Below are 12,147 nucleotides of genomic sequence, written 5' to 3' on the forward strand. Positions count from 1 at the left end.
TGCTCCTGGTTGTGGTGCTGTGTTATTGCACATTAATATGATTGTACATACACATCATTCACTCATCAATGTATCAAAGTTCAGTTTCCTACGGAAGCCTTTTAGGGCCTTTTGTTTTTTTAAATTATTTTTGATGGTATCTTGAAATTTCAAGATACTATACTTCTATTTCAAGGAGTTGAAATTTCAAGATACAGAAGTTACTATCCTGGAATACAAGATACTATCTTGAAATTTCAAGATACTAGATAGTATCAAGGTAGTATCCTGAAATTTCAACTTAGTTTCTTGAAATTTCAAGATAGTATCGAAAGAAATAAAAAAAAACAAATGGCCCTAAAAGGCTTCCGTAGTTTCCCACCACAAACACACAACACTCATGTGAATATATACCAGCTTCAACACAAACATTATTCAGACAAATCTCATCTTTCACGACGCAGTAAACACTGCAATCTCTCGTACAATCAACCAAGGCTCTTGGTGCTTTGTAATCCTGACCTTTAAACACATGGCCTTGAACTTGATAATTTCCTCAAGGGCATCAACGTCAATTCGTCCATCTTTGAATTCACCGATCATGATATCGTTCACACATTGTATATTGACCTCGGTTTTCAGTAAGGTCAAACTGACCTCTAAGTGACCGCTGAGCAGTATGTCCTCTGGGTGACCTACTGACCCAGTATCTATGATAACTCTTCGCAGCCGATGCGGTTCCTGGAAAACGACGGTGAAACTGTCACCGTCACTTGGTGAACGATGTGTCAAAAAACAACCCTCCGTTTTCTCATAAGCTAGTCTCGGAAGGAACGTCAAATATGCTTCCATTGATGTAAAAACTTCCGCTGGTGGGTTATCTGCCTTGTATTGTTTAGTCATCTGATCAAAAAAACTGTCTTTCAAGGGCTGGATTTTGCCAGGGTAGGACGAATGAATTCCTTTGTGTTGAAATAACGTCGGTTTACGTAAGCGTTGTACCATTTGCGTGTTCAGCATATTGAAATACAAGTACGTATAATCCACAGGCTGTTCCTCATAAAATAATTTCAACAAGGCAGCTAGCTTCTGCAAGTCCGAATTCTTGTACAACTTCCCTATAAATCCAAGTTCTGAAAATTCCAAACACGTCCATGTCTTATCCGGCTGTTCTTCGATGTACTGTTTAATGGCGCCGATGTATCCGTCAACCGTTATGACGTCGTCTTCAATTTGCATATAATACTTTGAAATATCTAAACTGTATTCAAACATGAAAGCATAATCAAAATTTTGTTTCGCTCGCCATTGTATGTAGTGTTTTTCCTGACCGTATGTGAATTTCGTTATAGTCAAGTTTGGATAATAGCCACTTGGAGCCTGGATCACGTGAAGCATTCCTGCGTCAATAGCATCACTGAAGTTACGCCTGATGTCCCCCGATAGCTCTGCTTTTACTGTAGGGTCCGTATCGGCCAAAAACACAACAATCAGGACTTCTTTCTGTTCCTCTGGAGACATGTTTGACGTCATTGACTTTATCGTCTCCGCATAATAGGACGCTCCCTCGCGTTTGATCGCTGGGATTCCTATTGTTAAAAACGCTGAAAGAGAGAGTAGAATAGAATTAGGAGAAATTATACACGTTTGAGGTAAAATGTGGTTTACAAACGCATTCAAGACTATTGCACTAATATAGCGACGACCATGTGTGTCGGGGTCGGGACGTGGGAGGAGCTACTATGTCGACTAATGCCAGTTTTATAGTGCCACGCCCACTGAGATGGTGAGTGAGTGAGTTGGGTTTAACGCCGCTTTTAACAGCATTCCAGTTATATCGCGGCGTGTCAGCTTAATGTGAGAGGAAAGCCCGAAGTGATGTAGGTCTCAAACGTTTACCACTTCGGTGAATACCACGAGCACGGGCATGGTGCTGACAAACATAATCGGGGCGAACCGGAATTCGAACCCACAATCATAGGTTTCTGGCGTGCCCAAGGGATGCAACTCTGCACAGCGAATCGCGGCGCCTTAGACGACTGGGCCAGCCGTGCCACCCCCAACACCTCCCCACGTATAGGTGGTCAGGCTCGCTGACTTGGTTGATGCATGTCATCGATCCAAATTGCGTGGATCGATGCTCATGATATTAATCACTGGATTGTCTGGTCCAGACTCGATTATTTACAGACCGCCATCATATACTTGGAATATTGCTGAGTGCGGCGTTAATCAACAAACAAACAAACAAACAAAACAAACAAATGCGGAAATGCTCACCTTTGTCGCGTTTTGGTACAGGGAACAAGAGAGGATTTGGATCCGGCGTCGTTCCCGGAACAATGGTAGACCCACAGGAACATTCCTGGAAGAAGAAATTGGTGCATACCATTGCTTGTTAACATATTGTACGCCAGCATAGATCGTTCGGCCCCAAAATATGCAGATGTCAGTAATTACCCATAACAGCTATAACTAAAGTTATAGTGAGTGAGTGAGTTGGGTTTAACGCCGCTTTTAACATTATTCCAGGTATATCGCGACGTGGCAGCTTAATGTGGGAGGAAAGCCCGAAATGATGCAGATCTCAGACGTTTACCACTTCGGTGAAACCCACGAGCACGGGTATGGTGCTGACAAACCTAGAAACATAATTTGGGCGAACCGGGATTCGAACCCACCATCATATGTTTCTGGCATGTCCAAGGGACGCAACTCTGCACAGCGAATCGCGGCGCCTTGGAGGACTGGGCTCCCCGGACCTTCCGCTTTCCGGGCGGACGCCCTACCATAGACCACGGAGGCGGTCTCAAGAAAGGAAGAGAGTCCCAACTTTGCACAAAACAACGGGTTTTTTGTCACTTGGCATAGCATGGGAAAATCTCAGATAAACGCCTTGGGACGAATCAATCGTCATAACAATGCCCCAGCGAAGGGACAAAACTCTGTTCTGAGTTTTTTTGTTGCTTTGGTTCACAGAAAACCGACCACCAGTTTCCCTAAATAGGTGTTTGACAATATGTTATGGACTTTCAAAGAAATTGATAAATAAAGTATTCAATGAACGCTGTTTCCAAGAGCCGATTGATCCCAGAACGAGGCTAACAATATCTGGCAATATTAGGGTCAAGGGATTTCTTCACAAACACACAAACGCCAGTCATAACTATAACACTGGTGTCGTGTGCAGAAGAAGCTCTTTATGTGTATACCGGTCACGTGTTATCATAAATATTCCAGTCTTTGGGTATATATCGATGGCTTCCTCTAAGTGTTTTATCTGTCATATGGGGCGGTCGGGTAGCGTAGTGGTTAAAAGCTTTCGCTCGTCACGCTGAAGACCTGGGTTCGATTCCCCACATGGGTACATTGTGTGAAGCCCATTTCTGGTGTCCCCCGTCGTGATATTGTTGGAATATTGCTAAAAGCGGCGTAAAGCCATATTCACTCACTGTCTGAAATGGCCTCGTTCAATTCGCCGTTGACAGTACAAATTGTATTGAATTCGTTAGCAATCAGTTCCAAAAATTCAAACATTCGCTCTTTCAATGTCACATTAACACATACCTATAATAAGGGATCGTAAGAGGTTTGAAATGAGGGATGGTATGCTCTCATTGCCTTGATTTAAAGACCCGCATATATTTTTGCAAACATTGAAAAGGTGACGGTTGACTGTTCAATCATATTTGATCAATACACAAGATCACGTGGTGGTATTGATTTCACAAATCTCAACAAAGAGATGCCATTATCGTGTATATTACATTCCGACGCCTGTCAATCAATATCTGTCAAGTCGGCATACAGCGCTTGTGCATGATGGTTCTAACACAACATGCAGTAAACTACGGTTATAACGAACACGCTTATAACGAACTGACCGATATAACGAACTTATTTTTTGGTCCCGGCCTTTTGTTGTATATATGCTGTATATCTGCTTATAACGAACTACGGTTATAACGAACTAAAATTAGTGGTCCCTTTGAGTTCGTTATAACCGTAGTTTATCAATATTTCAGCAATATCACGGCGGGGGACACCAGAAATGGGCTTCACACATTGTACCCATGTCGGGAATCGAACCCGGGTCCTCGGCATGACAAGCGAACGCTTTAACCACTAGGCTACCCGACCGCCCCACAAACAGAATAATACCATGTTGATCATATAATATTATGTCACCGTTTCATTGATCTTTTGTGCCGGGTGCCGATTACGCTCCACGATACACATGTACAAAGTCGCAAAGACATAATTAATACTGAAGTTGTTATTATCGATTCCAAGTACATGTATATATTATAGACACATTAGCAAGGAGAGGGGGCACGGATGGCCGAGTGGCCGAGTCGTCTGAGACGCCGAAATTCGCTGTGCAGAGTTGCGTCCCTTGGTCACGCCAGAAACCTATGGTTGTGGGTTCGAATCCCGGTTCACCCCGATTATGTTTCTAAGTTTGTCAGCACCATACCCGTGCTCGTGGGTTTCACCGAAGTGGTAAAGGTCTGAGACCTGCATCACTTCGGGCCTTCCTACCACATTAAGCTGACACGCCATGATATAACTGGAATACTGTTAAAAGCGACGTTACACCCAACTTACTCACTCACTCACTATTGTGTGCAGATCCCCACTGTTGATGTTTTTGTAGATTTGTAGATTTTTTGGTTGTTTATCGCCGAATTCAGCAATAGTCAATTAAGCAATATGACGGCAGTTTGTAAATAATCAAATCTGGACCAGACAGTCCTGTGATCGATATTGTGAGCAACGATCCTTGCCATCGGAGTACTCGGGAAGATCCGGGTTAGAATTGGTCTTCAGCAACCCATGCTTGTTGTACGAGACGACTGACGGGATCGAGTTGTGCAAACTGCGCAAATAGATGCTCGTACGCGTGATCAGTGGAACCCAGTGGATTGTCTGGTGCATACCAGGTTATTTACTGACAAACAACAGTAACTCGAGGGACTCAATTTGAATAGTGAATTTTCTATATTTTTCTATTTCGATCACTTACAGCTCTCTATTATTAAACCCGTGAAGATTCCCAGGTAGAATAGGTCTTCAGCAACCCATACTTGTCGTAAAAGGTGACTAACAGGATCGGGTGACTTGGTTGATGCATATCATCGATCCCAAATGCTGGATCGATGCTCATGATGTCAATCACTGGATTGTCTGGTCCAGACTCGATTATTTTACAGACCACCGTCATATAGCTGTAATATTGCTGAGTGCGGCGTTAAACAACAAACAAACAAACAGCTCTCTATTCAACCAAGGAATATTCAACCAAGGAATATCCAAAGGGGTTTGACTAAATGGTAGATCCACAGTATATTTTTAATGATGTACGAAAGATGTGTATTCCTCGCCATTTTTAAATTTCCATTAAGTAAGTGAGTTGGGTTTAACGCTGCTTTGAACAGTATTCAAGTTATATCATGGCATGTCAGCTGAATGTGGGAGGAAAGCCCGAAGTGATGCAGGTCTCAGACGTTTACCACTTCGGTGAAACCCACAAGCAGGGGTATGGTGCTGACAAACCTAGAAACATTATCGGGGCCAGCCGGGTTTCGAACCCAAAATCATAGGTTTCTGGTGTGCGAATTAATTTTTTTCCTCCTTCCTTCCCATTGATATTAATAATACCCTTTTCAGTTCATGAAGCCCAGGTATTGTTAATGATTAATACCGTCCATTCATTCATGCATCATTTTCCAAGCGTTTGCAATGTTTGTTTATGTCATATAAGAATCATTGTCTAAAGGTATTTTTGTTAAAAGATATTGTTCTTAGTGTGCGCTTCAGGCACAAGGATTTATTTTAGCCATCCTCTGCCCCAAATGATGGGGTTGTGGAACACTGGGTTGCGCTGTTAATTTGATGATCCCAGTGTTCCAAATTCCAATTTTGGGGGGGCAAAGGCACACTCTGTGATTGTGGAGACCCGTGAAGATCCGGGCTAGAGAGAGGCGACTAACGGGATCGAGTGGTCAGGCTCACTGGCTTGGTCGATGCATGTCATCGTATCCTAACGCGTAAATCGATGCTCTAGATGTAAATCACAGGATTGTCTGGTCCAGACTCGATTACTTACAGACCGCCGTCATAAAGCTGGAATATTGCTGAGCGCGGCGTTAAACAACAAGGAAACAGACTGTGATTGTGGAACATATGCTATTGTCATCAGTACCACCTTGACTGGCTCCATCCGTTCCTCGCGTACTTCCTTCATGTCTGTCTGGCTGTGCACCCGTTCCATCTTCCCATCCTTAACTGAAACAGTCAGACTGAATTTAAAACATTTACAATGTTAACATCCTCTAATGAGGTGAGGTGAAATGGGGTTTAACGTCGCGTCCAAGATTATTGCACTTATATAGCGACGTGCATGCACGTGTGTGTGTTTGTGTGGCTGCTTGTACTGGTCCGGACTGATGCCGATTTATAGTGCTAGCTCACTGAGATTCCATGCCGCAGTTTAACATGAATACCCCACTCAGACACAGTATACTGACTCCGAGCCGACCAGTCCTTGTTTTAGCCCCTTAATGCCGAGCGCCAGACAGGGTTAGAACAAGTACCATCTTTTAACGTCTTTTGGTATGACGCGGCCGGGAATCGAACCCAGGACCTTTCGCTCTCCGGGCGAACGCTCTACCACTAGACCACGGAGGCGGTCACATCCGCTAATGAAGTACGACATTGTGGCTACATCAATCATAAGCTCTGTAACAAGCATGCTTTCGACTATGGCGGCCACATTATTGTACATTGTGAACCGCTTTTATCTGAAAACGATGCGTTTTTCTCTTCTCTCATTGACGTTAAAAGACCAATGAAGATTCCGGGGTAGAATAGGTCTTCAGCAACCCATGCTTGCGTGTCAGCTTAATGTGGGAGGAAAGCCCGAAGTGATGCAGGCCTCAGACGTTTGCCACACAGATATGGTGCCGACAAACCTAGAAACATAATTGGGGCGAACCGGGATTCGAACCAGCAATCATAGGTTTCTGGCGTGCCCAAGGGACGCAACTCTGCACAGCGAATCGCGGCGTCTTAGACGACTGGGCCACCCGTGCCCCCTAATGTGTTATGATAAAACAGTGTTCAGACGAATGGCCGAATATTTTGTTGGTATTTCCAAAACCTGAACATCTACACTTTTTCTGATGTATATTTTGAAGTGACGAGAGATTTTACACTGTACAAATAACCAAGTTTTGTTTGTTAATTGCTTAACGCCGCACTCAGCAATATTCCAGCTATATGACGGCGGTGCGTAAATAATCGAGTATCTACCAGACAATCCAGTGATCGATATCATAAGCATCGATCCAGACAATTGGGATACAAAGCTCCAGATAACTTTTTGACTTCTTGGGTTTCTATTTTAATTGGGTTATCACATTTTTGATTGGGTAACCAATATTATTTCTCTCATCCATTCATCACTCTATTGGGTTTTCCCAAAATTAGTGAACATTGTAAGATTTAATAAAAATGAGATAATGTTTTGGATGTATACAACTGTTCTCAATATATAGACTTGAGTAAATAAACTCATAATTGTGTTTTGGAAATTAGCTCCGTTGTACGCATTGGGTATTTACGCGTGCTGTTTTTATACATATGAGGTTTTCCTTTAATGCACGCATTTTTGTACGCAAGATGATTGACAGTAATTGGGTTTCAATTTTTTTGGGGAGTATTTTACGCAAATACGCAGCTTATCTGTAGCTGTGACCGGATACGCATCTTCCCGAGGCAAGTGAGTTTCCACCCTTGCCGAACTAGGCTGGTATTACGGAGTTTCCACCCTTGCCGAACTAGGCTGGTATTACGGAGTTTCCACCCTTGCCGAACTAGGCTGGTATTATGGAGTTTCCACCCTTGCCGAACTAGGCTGGTATTACGGAGTTTCCACCCTTGCCGAACTAGGCTGGTATTATGGAGTTTCCACCCTTGCCGAACTAGGCTGGTATTATGGAGTTTCCACCCTTGCCGAACTAGGCTGGTATTACAGAGTTTCAACCCTTGCCGAACTAGGCTGGTATTACGGAGTTTCCACCCTTGCCGAACTAGGCTGGTATTACGGAGTTTCCACCCTTGCCGAACTAGGCTGGTATTATGGAGTTTCCACCCTTGCCGATCTAGGCTGGTATTACGGAGTTTCCACCCTTGCCGAACTAGGCTGGTCTTACGGAGTTTCCAGACCTTGCCGAACTAGGCTGGTATTACGGAGTTTCCACCCTTGCCGAACTAGGCTCGTATTACGGAGTTTCCACCCTTGCCGAACTAGGCTGGTATTATGGAGTTTCCACCCTTGCCGAACTAGGCTGGTATTATGGAGTTTCCAGACCTTGCCGAACTAGGCTGGTATTATGGAGTTTCCAGACCTTGCCGAACTAGGCTGGTATTATGGAGTTTCCAGACCTTGCCGAACTAGGCTGGTATTACGGAGTTTCCAGACCTTGCCGAACTAGGCTGGTATTGTGGGGTTTCCAGACCTTGCCGAACTAGGCTGGTATTATGGAGTTTCCAGACCTTGCCGAACTAGGCTGGTATTATGGAGTTTCCAGACCCTGCCGAACTAGGCTGGTATTACGGAGTTTCCAGACCTTGCCGAACTAGGCTGGTATTACGGAGTTTCCACCCTTGCCGAACTAGGCTGGTATTACGGAGTTTCCAGACCTTGCCGAACTAGGCTGGTATTATTGGGTTTCCAGACCTTGCCGAACTAGGCTGGTATCATGGAGTTTCCAGACCGTGCCGAACTAGGCTGGTATTATGGAGTTTCCACCCTTGCCAAACTAGGCTGGTCTTACGGAGTTTCCAGACCTTGCCGAACTAGGCTGGTATTATGGAGTTTCCACCCTTGCCGAACTAGGCTGGTATTACGGAGTTTCCACCCTTGCCGAACTAGGCTGGTATTATGGAGTTTCCAGACCTTGCCGAACTAGGCTCGTATTACGGAGTTTCCAGACCTTGCCGAACTAGGCTGGTATTATGGAGTTTCCACCCTTGCCGAACTAGGCTGGTATTACGGAGTTTCCAGAACTTGCCGAACTAGGCTGGTATTATGGAGTTTCCACCCTTGCCGAACTAGGCTGGTATTACGGAGTTTCCAGACCTTGCCGAACTAGGCTGGTATTACGGAGTTTCCACCCTTTCCGAACTAGGCTGGCAATACGGAGTTTCCTGACCTTGCCGAACTAGGCTGGTATTACGGAGTTTCCACCCTTGCCGAACTAGGCTGGTATTACGGAGTTTCCAGACCTTGCCGAACTAGGCTGGTATTACGGAGTTTCCACCCTTGCCGAACTAGGCTGGTATTACGGAGTTTCCACCCTTGCCGAACTAGGCTGGTATTACGGAGTTTCCAGACCTTGCCGAGCTAGGCTGGTATTACGGAGTTTCCACCCTTGCCGAACTAGGCTGGTATTACGGAGTTTCCAGACCTTGCCGAACTAGGCTGGTATTACGGAGTTTCCACCCTTGCCGAACTAGGCTGGTATTACGGAGTTTCCAGAACTTGCCGAACTAGGCTGGTATTACGGAGTTTCCACCCTTGCCGAACTAGGCTGGTATTACGGAGTTTCCAGACCTTGCCGAACTAGGCTGGTATTACGGAGTTTCCACCCTTTCCGAACTAGGCTGGCAATACGGAGTTTCCTGACCTTGCCGAACTAGGCTGGTATTACGGAGTTTCCACCCTTGCCGAACTAGGCTGGTATTACGGAGTTTCCAGACCTTGCCGAACTAGGCTGGTATTACGGAGTTTCCACCCTTGCCGAACTAGGCTGGTATTACGGAGTTTCCACCCTTGCCGAACTAGGCTGGTATGACGGAGTTTCCAGACCTTGCCGAGCTAGGCTGGTATTACGGAGTTTCCACCCTTGCCGAACTAGGCTGGTATTATGGAGTTTCCAGACCTTGCCGAACTAGGCTCGTATTACGGAGTTTCCAGACCTTGCCGAACTAGGCTGGTATTATGGAGTTTCCACCCTTGCCGAACTAGGCTGGTATTACGGAGTTTCCAGAACTTGCCGAACTAGGCTGGTATTACGGAGTTTCCACCCTTGCCGAACTAGGCTGGTATTACGGAGTTTCCAGACCTTGCCGAACTAGGCTGGTATTACGGAGTTTCCACCCTTTCCGAACTAGGCTGGCAATACGGAGTTTCCTGACCTTGCCGAACTAGGCTGGTATTACGGAGTTTCCACCCTTGCCGAACTAGGCTGGTATTACGGAGTTTCCAGACCTTGCCGAACTAGGCTGGTATTACGGAGTTTCCACCCTTGCCGAACTAGGCTGGTATTACGGAGTTTCCACCCTTGCCGAACTAGGCTGGTATTACGGAGTTTCCAGACCTTGCCGAGCTAGGCTGGTATTACGGAGTTTCCACCCTTGCCGAACTAGGCTGGTATTACGGAGTTTCTAGACCTTGCCGAACTAGGCTGGTATTATGGAGTTACATTTTGGCTGGACTAACGTGTCTATGATTTGATGCACTTCTCTATGTAAAACCCGTTTTATCACAATATTGATCTTGAAAGTCGATCAGATCGTTTTGACAGGGCGCCGCCATTTGGTTGGAGCAAATGCAAGTGATACGAGAGGTGGAATCTGATTGGTCCATATGAGAGGTTTAGAAGGGGCATAACTCGTAATAATCACTGGTGGCGCTACGGTCGAGCTCAGGAATTCCAGCCTAGTTCGGCAAGGGTGGAAACTGGACTTTTAAAGTCAGTTAACTCCCTTGCCTCGGGAAGATGGCAGATACGATGAAATGCAACAATCAAGTCAGCACGACTGACCACCCCGATCCCGTTAGTCGCCTCTTACGACAAACAAAGTCGCCTTTTACGGCAAGCATGGGTTGATGAGACCTATTCTACCCCGGGTCTTCACGGGTCAAATAACCAAGTAGTCAGTATTGTAAAGACTTATTGTTTGTGCCCAGTATTCAGTTATTATTGACACAGTAAGTTTGTCCCTTGTCGAGAGACCTCACACGTTAATTGAATGTCATCGATGTGTACATGGCGTGGTCAAACAGCTGCCATGTACGTTTCACTAACTACGAGATAGAAACAAAATGATGTACCTACCAGGGTGTTGTCGCGTCAGCAGTAGAAACTGAAGTGTCACAACACACGCCAGGAGGGTCACAATGACAGGGGAAGATCCCCTCCCGAACAGTTTCCCACCGCGGGGCCACCTCATGGCTTGAACGCACAACCTCACACGACCTCACACCCAGGCCAAGACACAGGCGCCTCACTCCATGCACTGATAACTGTACTCCCGCCGCGCTTCTTGGTTGGAGCTCTTTATATCACGGACGTAAGACACAAGTGGAAATAAATGCAACTGAGAGATAAGCTGGTATCATCGAAGTCCGGGGAACATTCAGTTTCTATCTTTGTGTTATAAGTGAAATTGCACAACAGAGTCGCTATAACGAACGCAGAATTTTCACCAAAGAGTCATGGCAAGCGCATACAACGAACACCGGTTTTCACAACACGATTGTCCTCCCAGCTTGGTCCCCATGAGTGGCACTGGTTTGTACACAACAAAGTCTCCGTTGCCCCCCTACCGTATGCCTGTCTGGTCGTGTTTTGACCATCGGCATTGACAACCCCTTGAGGCTATTTCGATCGTATTATGCAAGTATATGCAAAAACCATCAAGATGATGACGCAGAAAATTAATCCCCAATCGTTCCTATAATTCCGTGGACTATTTCACAGCCAAACTTGACCCGGTAGGTAAAGATCGTAATTGTTTACCACAACAATTTCGGCATGTATCCAAGTAAACAACCCTGAGTACGACTTATCGTGTCGAAATATTTTCCCACAACGGTCCTTGTCGTCTTTGCGATGTAACACCACGACGAGAAATACATCTGAGAGTTTTTATAGGAGCGTTACTTTGCTTGTCTCAGTTCATTTTATTATTTCCTTTTGGAGACATCGTTGAGGATGTTTATTCATATCTGAAATGTAAACAATGAAAATTAATAGTGAGTGAGTGAGTATGGTTTGACGCCGCTTTTAGCAATATTCCAGCAATATCACGGCGGGGGACACCAGAAATGGGCTTCACACATTGTACCCATGTCGGGAATCGAACCCGGGTCTTCGG

The 12,147-nt window shown here is 45.3% G+C and overlaps 1 protein-coding gene across 1 annotated transcript; it reads right to left on the minus strand.

The window, feature by feature from the left end:
• Positions 1–323: 323 nt before the first annotated feature.
• On the minus strand, positions 324–11,628 carry LOC124126230 (alpha-1,3-mannosyl-glycoprotein 4-beta-N-acetylglucosaminyltransferase C-like). The gene is made up of 4 exons (XM_046489610.2): positions 11,106–11,628; positions 6,188–6,267; positions 2,260–2,344; positions 324–1,583 (listed from the first exon to the last, which is right to left on the minus strand). The coding sequence occupies exons 1-4, from the start codon at positions 11,218–11,220 to the stop codon at positions 433–435; spliced, it is 1,431 nt and encodes a 476-aa protein (XP_046345566.2). The 5' UTR covers positions 11,221–11,628; the 3' UTR covers positions 324–432.
• Between the last annotated feature and the right edge of the window lie 519 nt (positions 11,629–12,147).

This window comes from Haliotis rufescens, unplaced genomic scaffold (assembly GCF_023055435.1).
Source record: "Haliotis rufescens isolate VD_foot unplaced genomic scaffold, xgHalRufe1.0.p SCAF_24, whole genome shotgun sequence".
Classification (NCBI taxonomy): domain Eukaryota; kingdom Metazoa; phylum Mollusca; class Gastropoda; order Lepetellida; family Haliotidae; genus Haliotis; species Haliotis rufescens.

What these genes read in the sequence shown, in the direction of transcription:
- LOC124126230 (XM_046489610.2), bottom strand. Translation starts at nt 11,220, where the DNA reads ATGAGGTGGCCCCGCGGTGGGAAACTGTTCGGGAGGGGATCTTCCCCT. An exon ending in GCTGACGCGACAACACCCTG is followed by an intron (nt 6,268 to 11,105) that starts GTAGGTACATCA and finishes TGACTGTTTCAG; the next exon opens with TTAAGGATGGGAAGATGGAA. An exon ending in AACGGATGGAGCCAGTCAAG is followed by an intron (nt 2,345 to 6,187) that starts GTGGTACTGATG and finishes TTCTTCTTCCAG; the next exon opens with GAATGTTCCTGTGGGTCTAC.